The sequence below is a fragment of the Dufourea novaeangliae genome, unplaced genomic scaffold, assembly GCF_001272555.1.
Source record: "Dufourea novaeangliae isolate 0120121106 unplaced genomic scaffold, ASM127255v1 scaffold665, whole genome shotgun sequence".
In the NCBI taxonomy this organism is placed as follows: domain Eukaryota; kingdom Metazoa; phylum Arthropoda; class Insecta; order Hymenoptera; family Halictidae; genus Dufourea; species Dufourea novaeangliae.
Window position 1 is genome coordinate 28,375 of NW_015374537.1, and position 27,923 is coordinate 56,297.

Consider the following 27,923-nt stretch of genomic DNA (forward strand, 5'->3'; position numbering starts at 1 on the left):
TAAATAGTTTAAATACATATGCATAGAATTATACTTCAAACGTAATGATTTTGTTTCTGTTACGCAGTGACTCCGTTTAAGACACCAGTTATTTATGTACAATTGTAGTTTCCTCAGAGAATTATCATATTTCTTTTTCTTTATTGTACCTTGTAATTATCGCGTGTTCTTTTATGGTGCTTTCAAATATATACGTATATATTTGTGTGTATTGTATGGCTTCGGTAGAAAACATTGTTATTTTATATACAATAATAAATTACTAATTGTCGCTTAATACATTTGGAGGAGTAGTTTGTGATAAATTTAAAAACTTTTTTACTCTGTACATACATATAAATACGTTGCAGGTTGCTCTTTTGGTTTTATAAATCCTGTTGTCTTTGCTATCTTTAACATCCTTCCGAATCACAGTGAAATACACCAATAATGTGTCTTTTGACACATTTATGGTAATTGAAGTAATTATTATATCATAATCAGAATTACGATTTTTCTCTTTATTGAGCAGCACATGCGTTCTGCCGAATACAGTATATAAAATATACACTGGCATGTTACAATAAAACATTTTCATCGTATAAAAATGGTATATGTACACTCTCACTGTTACACGTACAGTACACGATTAGTGACACTAGATTAAAATTAAGTTACAGTAGTGAATTCAGATCATTACAAGTCAAAGAAAATAAAATATCTGTAATACATAATAAACGAACAAAAGAAACAAATAAATACAAAAAAAAGAAAAAGGTAAAAAAAAAATGCACTTTGGACGGTAAGCATTACAAGTAATACTGAGAACATTTTTCGCAAAACGAAAAGATAGTATTTTACATGCAACAAGAAATCATTGGTCATTTCGTTGACCTCTGTTTTATATGTACATATTTCGATTTCTGGTAATAAAAGGTACTGCTAATTTGAAGACGAAACACAAATAGTGAAATTTTACGAAAATATGTTATCAGATCGATTGGTTTTTAATAATTTGGCAAGCGATAATGAAGATAGCGATACAAGTGGAGTACAAAAGTAATAACTAGTCTCGTTTTCTAAAATGATATACATACAATACATGAATATCTAGCCATATATTGTTATCCTGCACTGATGTTCAATCTAAATTACAAAAGTACAATAAATACTTATGCACCTCACAATCTAAACTAACAATAGTCTAAAATTGCAATTTCGTTCGTACTACATCTTACGTGTTTCACAACTATTAAAAATACACAATTAGCAATACACTATTTAAAACTAAGCATTGAAATAAACTCAGTAATGGAATTGATAAAAATAAAACTGAAACTTTTATCATAAGGAATGAAATTCTATAACCTGGATACCCGTGTTCATACATATAACACTCTAGTCGATGTGTTATTTAATGTTAATTTTTTAATGTAAATATCAAGTCAAATTAAGTAAATAAGAATTACCTTGATAAATATTTTCTATGCATCTTTCACGGAAAATTTTATTAGTTTTGTACCAGTCTGGTTTCTTTATACTTGTAAGAGATATTTGAATATAATTTCTTATATTCTATCAACCAGTTCAGTTTATCTTCGGCTGTAATTTCTTTCACAGAGCATTTCTACTCTTCTTATACTTATCGTTAAGTGGAAACAGTAGAAATGAAGTTTCGTATTGTTCTATGAAATCCTTTGTATGACACTTGAAAGTGCACTTATTATACATATAAGCATATCTTTACCTACAGATGTATTCTAGAATCGATACAGTAGCAGTACAATTTTATACTTAAATGAACCATTCCTTCTTCTTTTGAACTTGATGACCAGTAGCAGAATGGACAACAGCTGAATCTGGATCTAACGCTATTTCAGCACCTTTGTCCTCTTGCGTTAAATATTCACCTTTGTGTCTCGACATGTATCTCCCAATAAGTACTGCCATTATTACTAACGCTATGACAATGATAGCTAATACACTGCCCAAAATGGCTGTGTCAGTTTCGTTGTACGCAGCTCGAACTTTTTCTTCGTCCACCTGCGGAGGTGGACGCGTTTCGACGGTATCCGGCGGGTGTGTGATCGGTTCCACTCCGCAAAAGTCCTCTGTAAGAGGCGTGCCGAAAGAACGGACGTTTGCAGGTCCGTCTTCCTGGAATAGTAACTTCAACGGATATATGTCATCGAATTCAACCCTGGATATGCAACCAGCGAATCCCTCTGTCATGGATTCATTCCTACCAATGTACATGTATTGAATATTATTGAACTGAGCATCCGCCGAAGTTTTGATGTTGAAATGGAATTCCTTTGGCTCGTAGTTGTCGACTTGCAAAATAAGAGTGGATCCCGAGTTTTTCCTACCGATTCTGACGTCGTGATATTGTCCCAAGCCGAAATGTTTGTTAGGAAATATCACTTCCTGTCGTTCGAAGCCAAAATCAAAAACGACACGTAAGTGTCCGCTGTTCGAGACCATGATTGTCATATACTCTCCAGAAATGTTTGAAAATAGACCAAGCAGGAACCCTTTAGGATTTGTTGTGGTGAAACCGATTCGAATCTTCTCAGAGATTGTAGAACGCCAGCTACCCATGAAGTCGTACTTTATTATAGAACTAGGACGCATGTTTACCCCGATTTCTATAATGAAAGTATATACATGTATAGACACCTACTACATACGTATATCATTCCACAAGAACTAAAGAACATACCATCCGCACAAATAGGACCTTTAAATGCAGTCCAACGGCAGTCGCACGAGTATCCATCGTATCTTTCGTGGCATGTACCGTTGTTAAGACATGGATTACTTTCGCATTTACCCATACAACCGTCAGAAATTCCGTATAGGCCTTGCCGAGCATAACTTCTGAGATCCTGTAGTTGACCGTTCAATAGAAGCGCTCTAATGCATCCCACATAGCCGTCCCTGTAATCTGTTGTGGCACCAATCACAAGTTCCGACGTCAAATGTGGTGCCCGTACCGGTCCCGGTGGTTCTCTCACTTCGTTCTTTAATGCACCGTCAACTAGAATTCTAGCTTCTTTGCGATTCCTCTCCACCGAAACAGAATGCCATCGATTGTCCGCTAATCTATAAGAGGTCTGCACACTCACAGTGAGCGGACCGCTACCCGCCAAGTACTGAAATTGAATCTGATTTCCGCTGTTTATGGAGATTTTTATATAATCTGTAGGCCCTTTGCTGTGAATTATAACAGCATTCTCAATCGTTGTTTTGAATTCGAAGAAAATGTCACCGCTGTGACCAATATCAAATGTCGGGAGATTGATAGTGGCGTCTACAACGCGGAATGTTACTACGTTCTTGAACAAATCTACAAGAAAACGAAACAATTACATCATATCGGTGCAGGTTGTGCAGTCCGGATGATATTATGTTAGAATATTGTATATGTATATTTTATCACAAGGAATATAAAATATACATAGAGTATAGAGTATACGTAGCTACCTACGAACTTTTTTAGGGGTAAACCATCAATATAGTGAAATAGTATTTTACTAATTGCTATTATGTTACAACTAATATTATACATATATACCAAAGCATGATACGCCGTGTATTTCGCGTATCTGTAGTGTTTATAAACTACGTTAGATGATTTTATGGCTTACCTGATCTTACCTTGGTGGTCAACCAAGGTAATTCAGAACCTTCCAAAGAATTTGAAAATAAAATTAAATTTCCCCTTGTTTACATGCATAAAACCGAGAAAATCGTCTGAACTCACCGTCTCCCTCGCAGACGAGCGGTCCAAGTGTATAACGTCCTTCTTTTTCGTCCACCGGTGTACCCGTGTCGCCGAATCGTAATTGTTTAACAGGAAGATACTCTTTCTCGGTAATATCACCGCTATCTTCAAGGGCACCGTCCAAATCCGAGTCACAATTGCACCATTTCGTAGGATCTGCACAGTTCCCAAGTATACCACATTCGCATTTACGAGATCCTGGCAGTGCTCCACCCCAATAGTCCATCTTCTGGTTATTCCTACTGACCCACCATGAGTTTGGCCGGAAATTGTCTCCTTGCGCCACTGAAACGATAAAAGAGCATTTCAAATATTATTTTCATACATACATACATACATACATACACGGCCAATGATTTAATTCCGTTGACATAATTACCCGGTGAATTAAACAGTTTCGAACGTATACATTCGTAGCTGATTCTTTGTCTACAACTTGTGGATCGATTCAGGAGGGCTTCGATTTGATCCATGTCTGCATCGTAAATAATATCTTGAATGAAACTGCCTGGTTCTTGGAATCCATCCACAGGGGTCATGCGTTCGTTATTGTGCCTGACAATGGTCCTTACACGTCCGTCCGTATAAAATTCACAGACTACCGGGAACGGTTTCAGGGGGCCGCTTCCGTCAACATCAATTTTAACATCCGCTCGTTGATTTACCGAGTTTATGTTCTTATACGCCTCGCATGAAAGTGGATTTAACGAAGTATGACAGACTGCTCCTGTGTAACCCGTGTTGGCACAATCACAGAAGAATTCATCGGAATTTTGCCGACAAATCCCCGAATGTTTACACGGATTCGGATTGCAACGATCCATCATTTGACAAGCATCGAAAACTACTTCGTTTTTGCAACAGTATTCCTCGTCCTTCCAGTCAGTTGGCAGTTTATAATTGCCATCGATACTTATCATTCGCATGCAACCAACAAAACCACGGTTGCTTTCTATTCCAAGCACACCACCTATTAAATACACTGGTCCTGTTGTCATTTCTAGCATACGTTTCGTTCTCATAGGCGTTCCATCGACGTTCAAAACGAGACTGTTTTTCGATACTGTTAAGATCACTTGATGCCATTTGCCATCGTTGAACCTCTCGTCAAAATTATCTAAAGTCACTAGTGGATTTCCTTTCGTTTGAATGTCAACCTTCAATTTACCCTCGTCTAAATATAACTTTACGAAGCCCGGCGACGTAAACTGATGATACAAAATTATTCCCTTATCCTCGTACGTTCGAAAAGTCAGAGAAACATTCATGGACGATATTCCTTCGTATCCTTTCAGTCTAGCATACGATCCCACAGTCAGAAAGGTAACCGGAATTATGGGTGGTTCTGGACAGCTGAAAATTGTATTCACTCTATAATATCGTAAGTTTTCTCCAGTAATTTCCGTTTCTTTTAGGTCATGAATAATGCTTGTTGCGTTCAGATAAAAATTCTCCACGCATCCTGTGAAATTCTGATTAACTACCAATCCCTCTTGTTTATTAGGAACGCCGCCAATGTAAAGTGCTCTATTTAAATCCAGTCTATGAAACTCTCCTTTCAATCGTCCCTTAATTAATACCCTATCTACAGAGAATGATATATTCTTCCTATTGCGTGATATCAAAACGTCATGCCACATATTGTCATCCAACAAACTCCCAACGGATAAACTGGTCATGATACCAGATCCAAGATCAATATTTAATATCATCCTATTGTCCTTCAGTTGTAAAGCTATGTAATCTCCTTGTGTACCACGGGAGTACATTAATACCCCGTCGGCGTTATTCGTCTTGAATCGGAAACGTATGAAATGCCTATCAGTCTCTATGGGTTCTCTTAATAAATCGTATCGCAATAAGGACGAACCATTGAAGGAGAGAACGTCGGACACTATAAATAAGACAGACATTAATGATATCGTAATTTATTCTTTTTATATTGAAAACGTATGGTCTCTTACCGTAATTGCACCCATACAATTCTAATCTCAATGATATCCTATCCCTCCATCGAGTTGGATTTATTCTAACCCATTGTGCTATAATTGGCACCTCAAATTTATTTAGTTTTATAGTGTCCCCATCCACATTTCCTTTGAACATCTATCGAAAAAGAACAAAATCAACTACAAGTTCTCTTTTATCATAGATGTATCGTACAATCCTTTTTAGAATAACAATAAACGTTTGCACGAAAACTTTTCCCAAAGTATTGGCCGATAAAGTTTCGAATATATATGTATATATGTTACTGAAACTACATACATGTATAGGTATTTAGTTAGAATGGTAAGTACACTGTCAATAGTATTTGAGGTCTTTGTCTGTGTAAATGAATGAAAATGAATTTAATCGAGTAGATATCTCTGCATGCTTATTTATTTATATGTTAGTACAGCATTGTTAATTATCAATGCAAAGCACAGTAGCAGGTATAAAAGTTCTATGAAGAAAGTAGTACAAAGAAGTCCAACAAAATTTGTTCCCTTTTACTTTTGTAATTTAGAAAATGATTAGATATCTCATAAAAAATGATATCAAAATACAAAAAGGCAACATTATAGTTCTTTTTATGCCACCACCATTAAAAAGAATCCACTTCTACGGTGTGATGTTTACCCTTGAGTTGTACACCCTTTATTAAAACCATGTCTTCCCATTATTCAGAAGAAGGGTGGAATAGCTCGAAAGTCAGATAGTTATATGTAGTCCTATTTTGTACAGTATGTACAATCTATAAGACATGTTAAAAGAAGTTCTACGTCTTTTTTGTTTTTATAGTCAATATCTCTGTGAAGAATACCTCATCTACGCCATCCTGGCTTTCATAACTGGCCCAGGCTTGCCCATCATCGGAGTATTGGACAATGTACTCTGTCACATACTCGTTAGTATGAGCACGACCTCGTGTGGCAATGCTGCGTATCTCATATCTGTCCCCCAGTTCCACAGTAAGATGTTGATCATAACTGCTAAGCTCTGGTGACCACGTAGAACCTCCTGCAAAGCCCAGCCCCATATCCATGTGTAAAAGAAAAGAGTAGAAGCAAAGCGGGTAAGTGGATGGTGTGAAAGAGAGTGTTATGAATAATTGAATAATTGTAATGTTGACTTTGTTTTCGATTTTAGTATACGTATTTCAAAGGTATGATGCTGTACATATTATTATGTATACAAAGGTATTTATGTCTGTCCTTTGAATCACTAAATCTAGTTATTCAAGGACGAATAATTACGTTAAATACCAACTATAAATGTGTTCCAGTTTAGGTAAATTAGTTGTATGTAATTATGATATGTAACAAGTTTGATTTACTGTGTAGTAATTCTTGTAAATAACAAAAACCTTCTAAATGTGTGTAACTTTGTGCAAAACATGCAACTAATACCTACCTAAACATCATCGAAATAATGGATGGATCTAGGAGAAATAATTGATTCTTCTCATTCGCAACAAGGTGCTTACCTAAGTCGAATAGCAAGTGCTTAACCTAAACTACTACCATTACAATAGGCCAGTGCAGTAAGTATGTATTAGTTACTCTTAAAGACACAGTATTAAGTAGCATATACCTTTCTAATTAAAATCCCCTCATGGATTATGGCTACATTAGCACAGACACTGATTCAAAAGACGTAGATCGGTTTACCTTAACATTACCATCTTCTTCTTTGAAATCAACGTAGTCCAGGCCATTTGTACCATAACTGATACCATACTCCATAACATACTCATTTTGAACTGCTCGTCCCTGGGTCGCCACAGCTGTGATGTTCATTACTTGACCCAGGTCGATAATAAGGTACTGACCAAAGTCTGAACTGCTAGCCGTCCATGCGTTTCCGCCTACGCCACAACATATACGCATGCATGCAACTCAAAATGAACTCAAGGAAGCAGTCGTATTTAACAAGATAGATAGATCTATCGGAGAATTAAGTACTACAATATTTATTATTCTATAGTAAACATAAAATTAGTTTACGGTAACATAATTTGTAAGGAATTTATTGTCTCATTGGAGAATCAGGTTTCTACATAGATCTTGTAGTACTTACATTAAACATAGTCACATTCATTGGGTAATTATATTATCGATATTCCCGGATTTACCTGTCGGAATTGTTTTTTTTCCGCAATAGTTGAAAGCAATCACTATTGAAGGGACAGTATAAAAGGAAAAGCTGTAAGATTACACGTTATTTTTGAAGTAATCCCTTTCCCAAGCAAGAATGAGAAAATATAACATTGTCAGGTATGTGTATTGTACATATCCAACATGTAATCTATAAATAGTATAGGAAAAAATGTTATTTATATAAAAAATATATTGATATGATCTACAGCAATCAATAAATTATACTTTAAATAGCACAAAGGACGATCCATGTTTAATGTAGATGAATAATTAAAAACATGTGACAATTCAATTAATACTGAATAATATTCTATAATCTATAAGAAGGTGAAATAAAGTTCATACAATTGTTTCTTATTAATTTATTATACCCACTGACTGAATTCATATAGTTATGTCTGTACATCTTTGTTATAAGTTGCAAAAGTTGGCTGATAACCCACGGAAAAAAAGTAATAATAGATCAAATATCTTACAACTTGAACCTTATGTAGTTACGGATGTTCCTCTTTTTTAAAGTATTTTTCGGTATATTCTGAATCTTCCGAAAATAATGGAACAGTATTCGCAAAGAGTTTATCACTACTTATCATTTCAAAGAGATTATTTTGCATCTGTGGAGCTTTTCCATTTTCTTGTAATGCTACAGCTACGCAATGCTGTGAATCTAACAATGTTTCTTGAAACAACCAATCTTGTTTTATACCGTTTATGTTCAAGATTGTATCAGTGGTAACAGAATTCTGTTTGAGCTCTGAATTTGTTTTGAAATCAATGGACCTAAGATCAACTGTAATGCCTGTACCTGTAGCCTTCACGTAACTTTCTTTTAATGCCCAATGCCTGCAAAACATTCTAATTTGTTCAAACTCATTAACGGACGAGTCGTTTATTTCGTTCCATTCGGAAGATGTGAAATTTCTATTCATTATGCGAAAAAATTCCTGCAATTCTTTCCCGCCGGTATATTCAAGTTTCATTACATCTACACCTAGCGTCATCTTTCTCGTTTCACCTACCAATACAGTGTAATCACCTTGATGGGATACATTAAAACTTAAGCCCAAAGACACATCCCTCAAAATGGGTTTATTACATTTATCCCTTGCAAATACAATTTCATTATATGGAACACTACCATATGCATTAACAAACTTTCTCATCATTATTCTACCTGCAAGAGAAGCCCTAACTTCCTTACGAAAAACAAATCTGCCTAATCTTTCTTTCTCCTCTAACTGTACGCAAGAAACAGCATATGCAAAGTCCTTCTCGCTTGGATTCCATTCCTTCCAATTGAATGCCCATCGAATACTTTGAAACATTTTTGTAATATTAACTTTATCCATTAATTCAGTCTGTTAATATGCTAATACTCCAAAAATTCCTATTTCTTCCTGTTGTTATACACAGCTTTTTTAAAAAGTTCTTGTCATTAAAAAACCAGGCTATTCTTTAGCATCCACCTGAAGCAAATAGACAAGAGAACATTACTCAAAAGTTTAAATAAAAAATGTTAAATTTTTTTCAGAAAATAATATTAATATTGTTAACTATCCGAATAACAATGTAGACATTATAAAAATATGTAATCAGATGTACAGAATAACTGTGTGATGAGTCAGTGAGATTAATTCAGCTAATTCAGATCTGAAGTTCCTTTAATTGAGCTAAATATGTGGGTGGGTGTTTACAAGATCAACACCCACTTAACACACTCTGGTCTTCTAAAAACTAACATCTCTTTCTCTCTCTTAATTTAGAGATACAACAATACATACACAACAATATGAAATACACTACCTGCTTTGTTATTCAATGTAATTTTAAATACAGACAAAGAGAAACAATCTTAACAATAACTATAGATCATTGTTTCTTCAAAGTATAACAATATATAGATAGCAAGCAACAAACTACTAATAGTGGAATGTATCTATACTCTCATTAAAAGTAAAATGACTTAAGGAATATTATTACGTAAATATGTAGATAAATATGCAATTTAGGATTTATTAGAAAGCCAAAAGACACATTACCATTTAGTCTTGCATTGTATGGACCTCTTTCAGGTAATTGTGATGTGGCTCTTAAATGAGCTCTGTCCAAAAGTGGTTCATTACACTCATCATCTAATTAACATTAAAATTGGAATTAACAACATTGTTCGCAAGATACACCATTCGAGATTTCTTCAATGTTTCTTTAACATTCGTAAATAAGTGAAGTGTATTTTTCGTCGTTTATAAAGTTCACGTAAAAAAAGAAATATTGATTAAGTAGTTGAACCAGAGGAGTTAATTTTACATAATAACCGTCCAAACACTACGGTGGTTTGAGTAGTGTAGAAACATTACGGTACATTAAACGTGTAATTACGGCGTATTAATGTTACAAATAGTTTTATATTTTACATTTATGCACGCTTAAATTGCATTAGAAATTCGAGATGCATTCATTTCCCGAATGATCTGTTATATGTTAACTGGAATACGCCATGTTGTGTAAAATGGGCTTGGCTGTATTGAATCATCTCGAATATAATGGGCAATTTTCTGGGAATGGATTTTCAATAATTGATAAAACGATGGTACTTACATGCAGAAGTAAGTGAGTTACATATAATTGCGAACACGAACACAAAACACCTGATAGTACTCATGGTATCATTGCCCTTTTAAAGAGCATCAGAGCAACACACGAGTAACGTACTCCTGAGCGGGACGCGTTGTTGAAACTGTTACTCGCTGTTCACTAAATTCCCACCAGTTATATTTTTACATATACATACTGTTACGCACACTATTGAAAGTTAGTCGGTAACGTCGATTCAGTTAACTTGGTCGGCAATTTAGATTGTCAATCGAATCGATTATTAACCTTAGTCGGTAATCTAGGTTGTCAGTCGAATCGATTGTATATATGTATACAATAAAAATCGATCGAGTCAAATTAATGGGGACAGAAGAATGTGTACATACATACGACATAACTACTACTACAATCTATATTGAAATTGAATAGTGCTGAGTCGAATTTCACTTGAATTGTGGACAATCAGCGATAAAGATATTATTTCTCCAATAAGAATGTAAGTAAGAAAAAACACACCGATACTGAATAAATAATTAGCATATTCATACAACTTACAATTAGTGCCATTCAGATTATGTAACATATTTGTACGAGGTTAATAAACAGATAATGGACGCCGAATCGAATCGTAGCGTGGAGGGAGATGAAGAAGATGAACAAAAGGAAGTTAAAATCAGAAATCTGGAAAAAAATGATGTAGATATAGATCAGTTTGAAAGTTCTATATATGTCTACGACTTGTTTGACGAGGTTGAAGAGTACGAATACGTATCGAAATATGAAAAGGAATGGGATGATGTCGAGAGGGATGAAAGACGTTAGTCGCTATTTGTTTTTTGAAACTTCAAAGTTACAGATAATATTATTATCATTTTACAGTCCTGTCTAGGGAACCAGTTGATTGGGAAAAAGAGGTGAAAGAAACAGTGCATCTCGAGATTGAGCCGAAAGAAAGACGCAGAACCATCTACCAACTCGATTCGTATGCATCTTCCGGTCCCTCGGTGCACGACATTCTGAAGCTTGGTTCGATTGATGATATTGCCAAACAGGAGCCACGAAAAGAAATCCGGTACTCCACTTCAATGGTAAAGCCCTGAATTACCGTCAAACATCTAAGGTCAACCAACAAGGTCTGGCACTTTGCAATCTGGGCTTTCTTTCTCTTTCAAAAGACATTCGTAGTTTAGGAGGGAAAATGATTTTCAGCGCGCGCTATTTAAACACAGGGAAACTGCAAGGTGGCGCTTCGAACGTTTCCAGTCGAATTTAATAAATTCCAATTTCGTGTAAACACTAACTGAGGCTTACTTTGAAATTGCTTTCAGGGTATGCCAGGTATAGCAAGGATAAATCTATCACCCCTGACGCAAAAAGTAATCGGTTGCGTGATAGGGGAGAACGTCAGCACTGAATATCCTTGGGTATACATTAGGAAGGAGATTATCCAAGACAATATCGATCTCCACGAAGAGAGCAGTGATTTTTTGCCGGTGAAAGACAAAATATACGAGTTCCCGGACCAAAAAATACTTATCGGCTATGTTCCGTCGCTAACTCAAGAGGGACAATTCTACATTTGTTTGACCCCCGAGGGACAAGAAGCAGTCATAGAATATATCAGGAAACAGAGGGAAGGGCTTGAGAACCGTGTCAGGAACGCGGTTTATAAACCGCTGGGCAAATGGGAGGAGCTTGGAAGCAGCGTAGAAATCGAAGCGACTATCGTTACAAATACAAGGCCACTTTTAGAGCTCGAGGTATCAGATAGAGCGAAATGGGATGGACGTTATTAAAGTATTTATACTATATGTATAATTATATACTCTCTTAGTATATATCTACCGCCGAGGTGCTGAACACAGAGCTGCAACTGGTAGACAGGGCAGTCGACGATCAAATAGACGGATATGTCGAACTGCTTCCTTATCGTCAAACTTTCGAAAATATATCACGAAGACTGATGCAAAATGCGACACAAGTGACGCGAAAGATTCGCGACATCGAGGCGCAGACGGTAATTTCAACGCCCACAAATTGCTGGAGCCAGTACGGCTACGAGTACAAGTCACCGGATATTTCGTCCTTCAACGAGGAACAACTGGATCAACTGAGGAATTTTCTTCGTCGTTTCACGGACGAAGTGTGCGATGAAGTCAGTTTTAGTTTTAGTTTTAGTTTTAGTTTTAGTTTTAGTTTTAGTTTTAGTTTTAGTTTTAGTTTTAGTTTTAGTTTTAACACTCCCGCGACAATATTCTACGTTGTCTGACATTGTGCTTCTTGTATTGCCAAACCTTCGAATAGAATTATACATATTGTACGTCCACAGGTACTGTTAAACGACACTTGGGACATCTACACGAACGACTATATGAACTTGGTGCATAATTCGAGAGATACGCAGTGGTCCGTCCCAGAAAGCTACAAGGAACATCTGAGTTTTCATTATGGTACTCATGTGGTGGAGAAAGTGATCAATGATGTTTCATGGCATACGCTGTGGACAGGAGTTCTATTTGCTGCCTATACACGGTACTCGAAGAGTCACCGTCTAGTTGGTCCTAAATTGATCGAGGATGTGAGTACTGCTTTTGAAAAATGTATGCATGGAAACTCGATGTTCCCTTCTGAGAAAGGAATCGTGTTCCGCTTTGTCGATCCTTGCATCCTCAACGTAGGTGCTGAAGGCTGACCACGATAATTACGTCTTGGTATGGTCGTTTAACGACAGTTTGACACCGAAATTAATTCTCGAGTGTACAAGAGAGGTAACTACGGTAGCCACAAATCCACTGGAACCGAATCTGATCGTGGGTGGCTGCGAAAACGGCCAGTTAAGTAACACTAGCCTAAATAAAATACGCATTTTTGTTATGTTATAAAACTACCGTATAGACTTATTCTTCATTTATCGAGTAATCTGTAGGTCGTGGTCTGGCATATACCCGGGAAGATCGAACAGATCGAGACAGTAATTGTAAAAACCCCGGCGCAAGTGAAGCACAAGCTCGCGATAAGGCATCTAACTACGTGGCTGCGACAAATATCGGGAACCTGCACAATCAGACCGACCGCGATGTCTTCGTTGAAGGACAGTCAAAGAGGAACGATAACACATATATCGTGGCTCCCGCCTTACAACAAAGTCGATGAAAATGGAATAATATCATCGTTACCGGAAGACGTTGCCGAGGATGAATTAACAGTTCAATTTCTTACCGCTAGCGATGATGGCACGATTGCCTTCTGGGATTTAAAGTTAGTGGACTGATAGAATCACTACACGCAAGATTGTCCTGTTCTTCTGTAACATAAACACTGTAATCGTTCGTTGTTTATCGCAAGGCGACAAAAATTGAAAAGTGATAAGCATCGAATCGCGAAGAAGAAGTGGCCATTGAAGCGACCCGCGACAATGAAAGCCGCTTCACCGTATAAGCATCTTGATCGTATCTTCCAACCACATTACCTGCTAATAGTACAACATCCCGATATCAGCCGTCGAGTGCGGATAACTACCCTTAGTATCTTTGTACCGACATTTGAGAAGAAGCGCGTCGATCTCGTTCCACCTGCGAAGGACATTACCGTTAGAAGATTTTTTAAAAATATAGTGGAAAAACCGGATTACGAGATGCTGCCGAGAATATGCGTGGGCACTGTTGAAGGTGGGTTGATAGTCGGTCTAATTAGTCCGGTCAGTTGAACCAACGGATTCGAGAGCAGCTGGTAACGTGCCTCGGATACTTGTTATCATTAGGTGACTTCGGTTGCGTCGAGTGGAAGGGATTCGAGTTTTCCACCGATGTAACTGTCCACACAGAGACTTGCGAATGGTCCTGGTGCAAGAAGGTACACGACGGACCGATAACTCACTCGGTAAGACCTAGGATTTACAACGATATCGTAGCCACGATAGGAGGGAAAATATTTGCCATTTGGAAGGAGACATTCGATACACCGTTAATGTGGAAGAAATCGACTGTTGGGTAAGGATTGTACGTTTAAGGCAGGGTATCCAGTCGTGAGAGAAAGTGTTGTTATAAAAAGGTACATGTTATAATCCATGTGTACGATTATAACGGGTGTTTCTCGAATTCAGATACAGCGCTGCGTCATGGGGCAGCTATCGTCCGACCGTCCTGATTTTGGCACGAATGGATGGCAGCATCGAGATCTGGGACTTTGTCGTGAAAAGCGAAGAGCCCTGCATCGTTCAAAGTCTATCGGGTCGTATAATTACGGGGATTTATACTCATCCCTTGTATTTGAATCCACAGTGTGTAGGATTTTGCGACTTTAATGGCGCTTTAAGGATGTTCTTGCCACCGGACACATTTCTGAAATCTGACAAGGCCAACGAACGGTGGATGACCAATTTTATAAAACGACAAGTAATGAGGGTAACGATCTCGGTGGCATCTATACTATAACTATATGTATAGGCGGTAGTCTCACAGATGAAATAAGCATTGCTTTAATGAAAAATAAAACGATTTTCTCCATTAAGTCAGAGTACTAGAATATAATCGAATCATCAATTGTACATTTCAGATAGAGAATTGCAGAAATTGGCAGAAATTATGGCGGGAGACGCATCACGAGATAATTGAAGAGAAACAGAGACTGGTGCAGCACATAACGGAAAGGAAAAAATTAGAAGAGACGGAGAGGGCTAAAGACAAATTAGCAGAGGCGGACACAACTACGTCGGAAGTAGCGAAGACTACGACGGTATTTAATCGCAATGATTTATATCGAATCTAGCGTCATAGTATGAGAGCTCGAAAAAATGCGGATATCTCGTGATTGGTAATATCTTACATGCGTAGACACCATTGGAAATAATCGCTGAAGCGCGAGAAAGATGGAAAGCGATGGAATTAAAACGTATGCAACATGTTCTTTTGGAGAAGAAAGGTTTGAGAAAGGACGAGCTCGAAAGACAACGTGAACCTATATTGAAGATGCGAGAGGACGCGCAAAAGAAGAAGGAGAAACTGCAGGAAACGCTGAATATGCAGAATGACATTTGTAATCACACGATGAGTATGTTTTTCCCTGAGCGTCAACCGGAAAACGTACGCGTTTCGTTGAGTCCGCCGATGCAATCTGGTCCAAGAAAAACCCAAATGGATGTTACGTTGACGGACACGATCCTTCAGGGAGAAGTACTTCAGGTGAATCGGCAAGTAAAAGGCAAAAAGACAGTTCTGGGTATAAAAATATATGGCTGGTTTTTTATCAGCATAACATTAGTAGTCAGGCTTGGGATTATAAATGTATACATTGCATTTAATATGACGGCCATTTCTTGAATGTTTTGATTAATTCGAAGGATGTGTCTTACATTGATCCGGACGAAGAGATTGTGTATAATTTCATGGAGACGCAGACGGAAGTGTTGGCATATCTGCAGAAGAATCCCTTGATTCATACGTTCGATTGGCGGACAACGTTACGGGAAGGGAAATCAAGACGAGTCTCGATGGATTACCAGTTAGAAAATAAATTTAACAAGGCGAAGAAGAAATAAGTTATTGGAATTGGGAGAGCTTCTGATTCTACTAAAACAATTTGAAATGAACATCCTAATAGAGACACGATTTTGAACCTAAATCTTGGGCAAAAATTATTTCAATATTCACTGGTCGTGCTCTTTTTGTACCCGCAGGCCTTTTGGACATTTGAAGGTCGTCAACATTTTCGTCATGCGTGCCTTGTACTTCGAGTTGTCGGACGATAAAAACAGTGATCCATATTAGGGGATAAATTTTTAATTCCATAAAAATAACGAATAAATAATCATTCGTACCATTCGTATTAATTATAACTATTGTCCAACACTGGTTTCAATTAAGGCGATAGGCTTGATGCACAAGAGTACCACGGTTGGAGTCTAAGGTGTTTTTATGATACGAATGGCGATTCTCTATCCGAGTACAGCTGATCAAAATTGGGCGTGACAAGTGACAAGTCATTAAGACCAGACGGAAAAGGAAAGACAGGCTATAACTGGGCTAATGTTGTTTAGAGACATTGATGTGGATTTTAGAATCACTCGGTTACCACATATTGGTCGTTCTGGAAGCGCGTGCGCGCGCGTGTGTGTATGTGTACATATATGTATATATGTATATGTAATGCATAACTTATAAAAATCGGCCTGAGATCGAAGGTGAGTGGGGTTGCATGATATCGACTCCTGTATAAACATAAGTTCCACCAACATCCAGCCAGTTGGTCAATAATCGTGATACTGAGCATCTACGTCGTCTTTGTAGCGGCATCCTTTCACTTTCTGCGCTTCTTTCTCAAGGTTAGAGTCTTCAATAAATATACATACATGATGTAACAACTACGAAATTGCGAGTATTTCAAATCATAGATGTTACAGTCTATATACTGTTGTTATACAAACTACAAAATGTTGTTCTCATCTCAAACACGATTAAAAAATGTTTCATTTTAATGTATATAATTCGAATAATATATTAACGTGCTTTCGGAGAAAGATATTTCCGGTGAAACCAATCGCAGTTGCGTAAACATTTAGAGAAACAGTGTTTAGTTTAGATTCAAGTAATCCGGTAGAATGATTCATAAAATCGGTGTCATAGGTACCTCGATATAATTTATTACGTATCCTTTCAGGGAATTTACAATGCATCAATCAGTGGCATTGCTTTTCATCGTTATCGGTGTTGCTGTGGCAAACGTAAGATCGGAAATACAATGTAATTTAACTATAATAAGACTTAATTGCAAATCGGATAGAGATAATCCTACTAACAAAAAATAACACAAAGTTCTTCCGTGTGTGTTAAAAGAAATATTTTATTCTTGGACGATTTCACCGCCGTCATTTTGGTACCATATTGAAGTTTCTATCGAGGAGAGATATCATTATTATCGTATTATTTTTTTTACGTAAAAATCATTCGAATATTCATTTCTTTCAATTTGTATACTTTTCCGTTAGCAACAAACGTTACGGGCAGTCGTACATCTAACGCCTGACAATGTAGAAATCGCGAACGTAACAGGATATCTCATTCTTACTCAAGACGAAGAAAGTTGTCCAGTGAAAATGACTGGCAAAATATATGGTCTTTCCGAAGGGTTACATGGTTTCCACGTACACGAGAAAGGAGATATACGGCAAGGATGCCTTTCAGCAGGTCCACATTTTAATCCTACTAAGGTATGTTGTAAATTGTAAAGAATGTAACATTTAGACAATACGTGGTAATAATGTTGTAACATGATAATAATTTTACATATTCCTATGGGAAAAAAATACCATTTCACGTTTAGTCAAATATCAGTTCCTTTCTTTGTTTTATATATTTAACTTCCAGATAATCCTTGATCCCTTATAATAATTTTATTACTTAAAATATCTTTTTTATGATTACTTGTTAATTTTCTATTTGATATGTATGTTAATTAAGTATATTGTAAAAATTAATAAGTACGACAATCTATGCATCCGCAGGTCACGCACGGTGGACAACGTAGTCCTGTGAGACATGTTGGGGATTTGGGTAACATTTTGGCAAATGCTCATGGAGAAGCTAGTGTGGATATCACAGATTCTTTAATATCTCTCGCCGGACCACACAACATTCTCGGACGTGCTATTGTTGTTCATGCCGGTGAAGATGATTTAGGATTAGGAATGAGTCCAGACTCTTTAACTACTGGAAACTCTGGAGGTCGTGTAGCTTGCGGCACTATCAGTGCTTCATAATGTTCTCTTTTTATTACACAAATTTTCGATAAGAATCTTTAGAAAATATTTAAGTATCAGAATATATGAAAAAGGTATAATCTATTATATTTTTATTGTCTTATACTCACTTGTTTCCAGTTATGCGTACTCTGTTATTATGGATACCTTTTAGTTCTCTTAGAATTGACACTCCTTTACACTAATCTGGTGACCATCAGACGTCCCGGATTAGGCGGGATTGTTCCGGAAAGTGTCCAAGATTGGATATGTAACTTTTTTAATATTTTCGCAGTGGCACACATTAAAGTTACTGTTTCCTGTACTATATTGTATACGCATATGTATACTATGTAGATAGCACCATTAAGGGGCAATAAATGTTTCTACAGTAAACGTAATAAACTAAGGCACTAAGGAAATGGTGCTTTCAAAAATATCTTTTGGACAAATAAAACATTATTTATATACACTGTTTATTTTGTTTTTTTTTTAATTTTACACAACGCTTAATTAAAGGCACATTATTTGGAAATAAAATAATTTCTTTTAATTGTAACATATTTTATGCTTAAATAATAGATAAATCTAAATACGGTCAAAATTACCCGTACGGCTAACACTATCCATACAAAACTATACAAATGTCGCAAACAAAAAGTTGGGACGGTCAGGACCGCACATTCGTATTGGAAGGCAATATTGAGCCGTGGAGTATCGATATATCGATATATCATTGCCTAAAATATCGATACAAAATATCGATATTTACATGTATCCGAATTGTATCGAGCATCCCTAATTCCAATATAAATTTAATTCAAACATATCCTTCTGGAAACTAATTTTTCAATTTTATAAAAGACAAGCGTTTCATACAAGTGATTAATTTAATAACATCACGACTTAGTAGTTACAATTTTATCATATTCTTTCATAAGAGACGTAGCAAACATGGACGGGGTCATTTGTAACAAGTGTTTTTCTACCGCTCATAGAGGGAAACAACCGTTCTGTTTGACACAATGCGGTCATATATATTGTAACGGATGTATTCAACAAGGTAAGAATGAGGAAATTCAAAGACAGTACTTTACATTGTAAAATAAAGACTAAAAATAACATAACAAAGTAGAACATTATTTCATGATTTAAACTTATACGAATTATTATCTTTCGTAATGTAGCAGAGAAACAATGTCCTCAGTGTCAACAAGCGGACATTTATTCCGTAGAATTACAACAACCCTCCTTGTCGAGGGTAGAAAATTATTTTGTTCCACTCAACGAATCATTGGAATCATTGAACAAAATATATGGTTTTCAAAGTAATCAAATGAAGATCGTAATACAACGTTTTCTTGAAATTGTTAGTTATTTTGCAAGCTTTATGCGTATTAAATAAAGAAATGTGGTTAATCGTACGGTTAAATTCAAGGATAAAAAATACGAAACACTGAAGTCTCATTATTATAATCTGGCTCAGAATATGAAATTACATAGAGAAAAATATAATAAGATAAAAATGGTGAATGCAGAACTAAGAAAAAAACTCATATCTATTGAGATACATAATAAAACGTTAAACTCTTTGAGTGATACTTCGACACCAATTAATTCTACAAGCAAAGGAAACAGAACAAGGTATAGAATATATTATTATAGATTAATGAGCATATTGCATATATTGTTCTATGTTCTACAATGTACATAAATAAAATAAGTGAATAAAATTATATATTTTTACATTTGCAGGAACACTGTAAATTCATATTTATCATCTTATGGATCTAATATGTCATGTCAATCTTTCAATGCAAGAAAGGAATGTGCAATGTCTCATGGTTTTCGTATACCCAACCCTCAATCAGCAAAGTTAACTAGTTCTCGTGGAACTTCAGATACAAACTCTACCTATACATTTAGACGATAGATAAAATTCCATTTTATATTATACATTGTGGAGTTTAATGTTTAAGTTTTCACAAACTTGTATACATTCATTAAGTAGAACTGTAAAAAAGGGTGAAGTTTATTTTTAGTTTATTACAACAATCAATTTCATATTTATCATTATTTATGTTTAAAAGACAGATTATAAAAAGCTTTTGGTCTAGGAGTTAATGGGTTTAAAAATTAATATTTATTAATTAGTAAAAACAAGATACAAGGATTGGTTATAATGTTAGAAAAAAATTAACAAAAAAATAAAGACACAATCTGGAAGCAAGTAGTAAACGTGTGTATACATATACATGAGTACCCAACACATTTACACACACGAAGTTTATGGATTCGTTATCAAAGTACTAATTTTCTCGTTTTTCCACTCTTCTATATAATATTAAGAGTATTAGTGGGTATATTCACCCCATTCGTCCGCTATTTAAAACAATAATTTATACATATATATATATATATATATATATATATTAAATTTACGAGACGGAAATGTATAAAAATTAAATTGTAATAATCTATTGAATTATTATTTTAATAATGTAATTTTTATTTTCAACAATAAACTGGTATTTGTCTTCGTTAGTAAACTATAACGTAAATATGTACATAAATACGACGTAATCTTTGGTTAGAAACGTTCGAGCATACTATGTATGTACTGTACTTACATGTGTACGTATGTATTTATATATTTATTTGGATACATGAATTTTTGTGTCTCGTACAATTTAAGTGTTTCATTAAATATCAGTACCAAATGACAACAGATAAGGAACATTTAAACATAATAAATACGAAATTTATTTTCGTTTCTTCGTTGATAGTAAGTGAAATTTGTTTTTTTGTCCATGTAATTAAACGTAATATTTGTAACAGTGTGTAGTAAATACAATGCAGAATTTGCGGGAAATTTAAATAACATCTCATATTTTACAGATTTATTTTATCTACGAAAACATTTGATATTTTAAATAATTTTTTAACTAAATATTCCAAATTTTTAGGCTGGAGGATTAGCTGGTACTTCTGTTGACTTAGTGTTATTTCCATTAGACACACTGAAAACACGGTTGCAAGCTAAACAAGGATTTATAAAAGCAGGAGGATTTTCTGGTCTTTATAAAGGAATTCTTCCAGTAGCAATTGGTTCTGCACCTACTGGTAAACTCCATAATATACATAGAATACAATATAAATATGAAATTTCTTGAAATCAATTGTATTTCGTGTAATATTTTAGCATCGCTGTTTTTTGTGACTTACGAAAGTATTAAAACTGTAGCACAATGTAAAGTTCCTGGAAAGTATTCATCCTTGCTTCATATGGGTGCAGCATCTTTAGCAGAAATGGTAATACTTGCTCCTATTATCAAAATCGAGTTAAGTTTTCATGTATTTCTGATACAGGTAACATGTCTAATACGAGTACCCATAGAAATAGTGAAACAAAGGAAACAGGCCTTAGTTTCAAATACAAAGGACATTAGTCTTAGATTACTGTATCGTGGGTACTGGAGTACTGTATTGAGAGATGTGCCTTTCAGCTTCATTCAGTTTCCTCTATGGGAATATTTTAAGAAAGTGTACAGTGTATACATAGACAGAAATATTCTTCCAATGGAGAGTGCTGTGTGTGGAGCAGTTGCAGGTTTAAAATTTATTTAGTTACACATTACTGTAATCTCGTTTAATTTATAATTGTTTACCTAAAAATTGTTAGGGGGTATATCTGCTATTGTTACCACACCATTAGACGTTATAAAAACAAGAATAATGCTTGCTCAAACAAATACAAGATCTTCGCATCTGAAAATGCTGTATATACTTCAAGACATTTATAAAGAAAGAGGTTTATCTGGGTAAGATTTGTCTTCGTGAATTATACCTGTACACTGTATTATAATAGTAAGCCCTTCAATTATTTTGCAGACTTTATGCTGGTGTTGGTCCCCGAGTTATGTGGATAACTTTAGGAGGATTTATTTTTTTCGGTACATTCGAAGAAGCAAAAGCTTTAGTAGTAAAATACATTCTACATCCACATACATTACAGAAGGATACCATTTAAGTAATAATAATGTACACAATTGTATAACAATGCAATTCGTATAAATTTATATTTGTGAGTATAAATTAATTCTTTTAACAATTATAAAATATTACAAGAATATATGAAAATATATTTTATATTCACTTGTGGTGGTCATATAAATATTTCACATATGATACTAAATATTGACAAAAAACAACTTGAATATAGTCATTTTTGTTATAATCAGTTAATAGGTGAATATTCGTTTAAAAAAAAGTACTTTTATACTTTTTATTTTTAAAGTTTAGACTTCAAACTTTGCATTAATTTTTCTAATTTCATTGCTTTCTGGAGATTACCTTGGATTCTTAATTTTCCCATCATGAATGCTGATGTTGGTTTCAATTTTCCTAGATATTCATAAACAATGAAGGTTCTAATGTAAAGAACCAGTTACATAAATTTAATATTCTATTTCAGTATAATTACTCACCAGTAAACATTGCAAAGAAGTTCTGAGAGTCCATTGTTAATGTGGCATCTGGGGGTTGACTTGGTTCTCCTTTCCCCATCGAACCTTTACCAGTTTTAAGGTCCAAGTACCATGTACCAGCTTCGTCGCCTATGATATTTATATCAAACAATGCATTTAACTATTACGAATCGTTAAATGTACATTGTATGTGGATTATTACGAATCACTGATTACCTTTAACATTAAATTGAAATACAGCGCCTGTTTTGTTAACTAGTTCGTTGCTTAAATTAGCTTCAATAGCAGTAAATACTTGTTCAATCTTTAAATTTGATTTACTACTATCCTGTATACTCTCAGTCTTCTTTTGCGAGTAACTATTTTCCAACTGACCTTGCAAACTTAGTTCCGCTAGATTGTCTTCCAAGAAGAAATCAAGCATTAAATTGTTCTTATTTGCTAAAACAGAAAACAAGATTATAATTTTATACAGATTAAAAACCGTATATTTAACCTTTTGAGTGCCAGGGATCATTGCAGAAACTTTGTCGAAAAGTGCCAAACGGCGCGATGGCGCTTGTTTCATTTTACGTAGACGAGTGCTAAGATGTCGTTTTTTTATAATATTCCCGTCGAAATCGAAAGGAAAAACAATTTGGTTTAGTGGCACTTTGCGACATGGAATCTGAACAGCGTGATTGCGCTGCGTGGCACTCAAACGGTTAAGTAATCGTGTCTAATACGCTTACCTGGATTGCACGCATAGTTAGTAAAATCGGTAATTCCCTCGCTTTTCAATAGTTCTTCGTCGATTAAAAATTTTCCAGTGACAGACTTACTGTCTTTACAAATTAACGAATAAACAGCATCTCCCATTATCTCAGGCTTACGGCTATAATTACTCGAATCAGGACCAGATAGCACTTCAATTGCAGCAGTATAAATAGCTTAAACGATAGCAGAAAACGTCTAGTTATTCAAAAAAGCAAGTAACAAATTAAATTTAATAAGAAATGCATGCAGCAACTTATAATAGCAACATGACTGAATTTCAGGTTTACCAGTTTTTGGCCAAACTGCATTCACAGCAATACCATCCCCTTTAAACTCCTCTGCCATACCGAGGACACACATAGACATACCATATTTAGACATAGTATATGCAACATGATTTTTAAACCATATTGGTTTCATACTCAATGGGGGACTAATATTTACTATGTGTGGATTATGACTCCTCTTTAGATACGGTAAACAAACTTTGGACCTTGAAGTGATAACATTACACAATTATCTGAAATGTTTCTATTATCTGATTTGAAAATTCAGTTAATGTACATTGTTATCATTAATGAACATTTATACAGTTTATATACTTACACCAGAAATGTTCCCCTGATATTGATGTTATGCATAAGATCATATCTTTTCATATCTGTAGAGGCTGTGCCTGTTAAAGAAATTGCACTTGCATTATTAATAACAACATCAATACCACCAAATTTATCAAATGCTTTCTCTACTGCAGCAACTACTTGTTCTTCATTCCTTACATCTACAACACAAGGTAATGCTTTTCCACCTGCTTCCTCAACTAAAACACAATAACATTTTCTTTATTATTTTTTTTATAAGAAAATATTGGAACAGTATAACATGATACTTAAAATTGTCATTCTAGGTAAAATAAAAATAATTACTCTCTGTAGCTGCAGTATATATTGTGCCTGAAGTAATAAAAATAGTACGACCAGCAAGTTTTCTATGTTAAAAATTCACAGATGATACTATTATCTCAATGGTAATTCCTTTATTTGTTAACAGCATTCACAATTATTTATCACCGTTACAATAACTAGAATATTTTGATATAATTTACATTACATACCCTGTATTGATCATATTGTAAATAGATCGTCGATCTGTCAACGGCAATAACCCTTATAATGAAGTTTCAGATTATTCTATTTAATTGCACCAACGACAACGAAACGGAGGTTTCTTTCACTAAGCAAAGTGAGATCTGTACACTACGAATAAATTACACCCCAGTACGGTACAATGTCCAGTTCCTAAATACTGTTAAATACACACATATATATGTGAAGCTGTGAACGGGAGTGGAGTGGATTTTCCCTTTCCATCTGGTTAACGTATTCTCCAACCATGTCAACTCCACACGAGCGTGTGACACCACCACTCACCACTCACCACTACACTTATATCATTGCTTGAATTTTTATTTATACACACATCACACCTTGCACACACTTTTGCCTGCAGCAAGTCAGTGAAAACGCAGGAGGAGAAGAGTCGTGAAACAGTCAGTAATGTTTGTCAAAAACAAATTTTTACAATATGTAATAATATCGTAAATAAATACGACGAAGGGATTTTGTATATATATGTATGTAAGTACGTATGTACATACATGCATACACATATTTGTAGGTTAAGGTTATGTTTATATATACCGGTGAACAATGTGCGGTATATTCTGTTATGTTTCACAAAACCAAAAGAACAATTCGCAAGTTCCAAATGAGGTAGTATTACTGTAATGTTATTAAAAGTAAACCTCTATAGTCTGATTGCAGGAGTATATATTACTGATGTTATATTATTCTATGTTAGTGGAACTATTGTAAGGATTTAATATTTGCTCGTGGCCCTGACAGTATTACTGAAAGGATTGAACATTTAACTGAAAATTGGTGTGGTCACTTTGCAGCTTCTGTATTATGGATGCAAGGTACCAATTTGAGTGTACAACCTGCCATAGATTCTGCTGGTAATATTCTTTTATGGAATGGAGATGTATTCTTTGGAACATTGGTAAATATCTTGTAACAAAGTATGAGATCGCATTTGCTCCATTGCCATATATTTATGTCTCGAATAGTTGTCTACTAATTGTATTCTTTGTTTCAGATTCAAGATGATATATGTGACACAGATTTCCTATTGAATGCACTTCAATCATCTTCAAATGTAATGTCTGTATTTCAAGACATTCAAGGACCATATAGTTTTATATATTTTCAAAAGACCAGTAATCTAATATACTTTGGTAGAGATGTTTTAGGACGGCATAGTTTGCTTTTAAAATCAAATACGGATGAAAATATTTTAACATTAACATCTGTTGCTCATAAGCAGATTAATGGAGTTGTAGAAGTTCCTGCAATTGGTATTTTTATGATGAACTTGGCTAATTTGAGATTAAATCTTACATGCTATCCATGGAGGGAACCAGATTTAAGATTCACAGATGTTATTGAAGCATTAGAAATGCAATTAAATGTGGATATTGATATTAAAGAAATTATACTGCATTCCAATATAACAACGAATATACACTTACATCCTAGTATTAATGATATAGAATGTTTTGAAAACTGCCCTCATTTTGAACAATCTTTCAAGACTTTAGAACACTTGTTAAAAAATAAAGATATATACAAACGAGTAGATCGTTTATCGCAACTTCTTTACAAAGCTGTGGAAGTAAGAATAAAGAAGCAACCAAAGCTTTGTAAAAATTGTATTAAACTATTCTTAAATCGAGAAAGTGTTACATGTAATCATACAAAAATAGGCATACTTTTTTCTGGGGGTCTAGATTCTGGTATTTTAACATTAATTGCTGATAAGTATGTACCACAAAATGAATGTATAGATTTGATTAATGTTGCATTCGAAAAATCCGTTAACACATTCATAAAGTCCAAAGCAAATCACGAGAAACAAGTTGTACAAGACCAGTATGATGTTCCTGATAGAAGAACTGGGAAGCAAACGTTTTTAGAACTCTTAAAGATTTGCCCTAATAGGAAGTGGAATTTTATAGAAGTACAGTATTAGAATTTTTACGTATTTCTTTTTAAAATGTTTTTAATACCGACGATTGCATAGTCACATACAATTATTTCAGGTTAATATCACTCAAGCAGAATTGCAGGAATATCGTTCTTTACGAATTTGTCATTTACTCTATCCACGTTGTACGATATTAGATGAAAGCTTAGGTTGTGCTGTGTGGTTTGCAAGTCGTGCAAAAGGTACTCTTTCTACAAGCAATCGTGTTTATGAATCCCCGTGTAGGGTACTCTTGCTAGGCATGGGTGCGGATGAATTGTTTGGTGGATATATGAGACATAGAACAATACTCAAACACAAAGGTTGGAATGCATTGGCAGAGGAACTGAGCATTGAATTAGCTAGAATTTCGGAAAGAAATTTGGGTCGAGATGATCGTATTGTATCTGACCATGGAAAGCAATCTAGACTACCATATTTAGATGAAAATGTAGTAGAATATGTTCAACAGTTAAAACCATGGGAAAGGTAAATCCAAATTTAAACGAATTGCAGTTAATAACAAGGAATTGGAATCGTTAAATTCTTTATAGGTGCTATCCAACAGATAAAATGCCATCCGGTTTAGGAGACAAGTTATTATTACGTTTATTAGCATATAAACTTGGGTTTCAAAGCACTGCCACTTTTCCTAAGAGAGCTTTCCAATTTGGATCACGAATTGCTAATAGTAAGGAAAATGCTAAGGATGTATCAAACAGATTGTGAGACAATGGTTTGTATAATGTACTTGTATAAAACAGTGAATATCTCAATTAGTGTTATAACATATAAATTCTTTAATTGTAGACCTCTTTAATATACCGCACTTTCATCAAGCTTGCGATATTCTAAGTACATTGCTGTTTTTGTTATATTCTATACTGATCCCTATGTGTGTCCTTATATTATAAAAAGATTATTTTTAATGTAGTTTTTGTACAAACCTTTTACAATACAATGTTTAATATATATCAAGTTTATAATCCCTTATGTATAATTATAGTTTACATTCATTCAGAATTTAATAGATTTTGCATAATTATAATTGCATCTCAATTTCATCACGAGAAATATCGCAATAGCGAGTATGACTCAATTTAATTTCAATACACGAATCGGGAAGTCTGATTCATTCTGATTCCTTTGATGTGTATAATATTCGAATAAAAATAATAAACAAATTATTATTTCGTATGTAAACCATAATAGCGAGTACTTAGAAACAACGGTAAATGATAGTTTTCTAAAAATTATTATATAAATAGGTATATAAATATACAATAAGCACATGATATTTTAACGGAATATTATTTACAAAAAGGTTAGAAATTATTTTGGTTTTATTCTTACAATGTATG

General features: G+C 34.8%; 6 protein-coding genes across 7 annotated transcripts; 3 read left to right on the top strand and 3 right to left on the bottom strand.

The window, feature by feature from the left end:
• Window positions 1–1,773: 1,773 nt before the first annotated feature.
• LOC107193165 (neurexin-4) lies at window positions 1,774–10,623 on the bottom strand. Of its 2 annotated transcripts, none has more exons than XM_015582564.1 (8): window positions 10,507–10,623; window positions 9,948–10,040; window positions 6,573–6,769; window positions 5,731–5,872; window positions 4,146–5,660; window positions 3,746–4,051; window positions 2,702–3,328; window positions 1,774–2,627 (listed from the first exon to the last, which is right to left on the bottom strand). In XM_015582564.1, exons 1-8 carry the CDS (start codon window positions 10,568–10,570, stop codon window positions 1,774–1,776), a joined length of 3,798 nt encoding a protein of 1,265 aa, XP_015438050.1. In that variant the 5' UTR covers window positions 10,571–10,623. The 2 variants fall into 2 exon arrangements, with proteins under 2 accessions (XP_015438050.1, XP_015438051.1); XM_015582565.1 differs by lacking the exon at window positions 6,573–6,769 and adding an exon at window positions 7,420–7,616.
• On the bottom strand, window positions 8,341–9,308 carry LOC107193166 (L-aminoadipate-semialdehyde dehydrogenase-phosphopantetheinyl transferase). Its single transcript, XM_015582566.1, has one exon. It carries the CDS (start codon window positions 9,255–9,257, stop codon window positions 8,403–8,405), a length of 855 nt encoding a protein of 284 aa, XP_015438052.1. The 5' UTR covers window positions 9,258–9,308; the 3' UTR covers window positions 8,341–8,402.
• Window positions 10,624–11,577: 954 nt separating the features above from the next.
• Window positions 11,578–16,039, top strand: LOC107193158 (WD repeat-containing protein 63). The gene is given in 12 exon segments (XM_015582557.1): window positions 11,578–11,591; window positions 11,832–12,263; window positions 12,338–12,658; window positions 12,833–13,081; window positions 13,182–13,283; window positions 13,430–13,775; window positions 13,848–14,171; window positions 14,264–14,492; window positions 14,606–14,906; window positions 15,058–15,237; window positions 15,336–15,683; window positions 15,803–16,039. Coding segments are annotated over 12 exon segments (3,072 nt in total). The 5' UTR covers window positions 11,578–11,588.
• A 713-nt stretch (window positions 16,040–16,752) lies between these two features.
• Window positions 16,753–18,256, top strand: LOC107193160 (superoxide dismutase [Cu-Zn]-like). Its single transcript, XM_015582558.1, has 4 exons — window positions 16,753–16,822; window positions 17,158–17,221; window positions 17,486–17,707; window positions 18,002–18,256. The coding sequence occupies exons 2-4, from the start codon at window positions 17,168–17,170 to the stop codon at window positions 18,254–18,256; spliced, it is 531 nt and encodes a 176-aa protein (XP_015438044.1). The 5' UTR covers window positions 16,753–16,822; window positions 17,158–17,167.
• Window positions 18,257–19,189: 933 nt separating this feature from the next.
• LOC107193167 (asparagine synthetase domain-containing protein 1) lies at window positions 19,190–27,291 on the top strand. Its single transcript, XM_015582567.1, is given in 6 exon segments — window positions 19,190–19,298; window positions 25,156–25,250; window positions 25,339–25,539; window positions 25,636–26,556; window positions 26,639–27,051; window positions 27,117–27,291. Coding segments are annotated over 6 exon segments (1,914 nt in total).
• LOC107193168 (hydroxysteroid dehydrogenase-like protein 2) lies at window positions 22,527–24,427 on the bottom strand. The gene is made up of 7 exons (XM_015582568.1): window positions 24,405–24,427; window positions 24,085–24,298; window positions 23,766–23,971; window positions 23,454–23,651; window positions 22,939–23,163; window positions 22,723–22,851; window positions 22,527–22,639 (listed from the first exon to the last, which is right to left on the bottom strand). Exons 2-7 carry the CDS (start codon window positions 24,135–24,137, stop codon window positions 22,527–22,529), a joined length of 924 nt encoding a protein of 307 aa, XP_015438054.1. The 5' UTR covers window positions 24,138–24,298; window positions 24,405–24,427.
• Window positions 27,292–27,923: the final 632 nt, after the last annotated feature.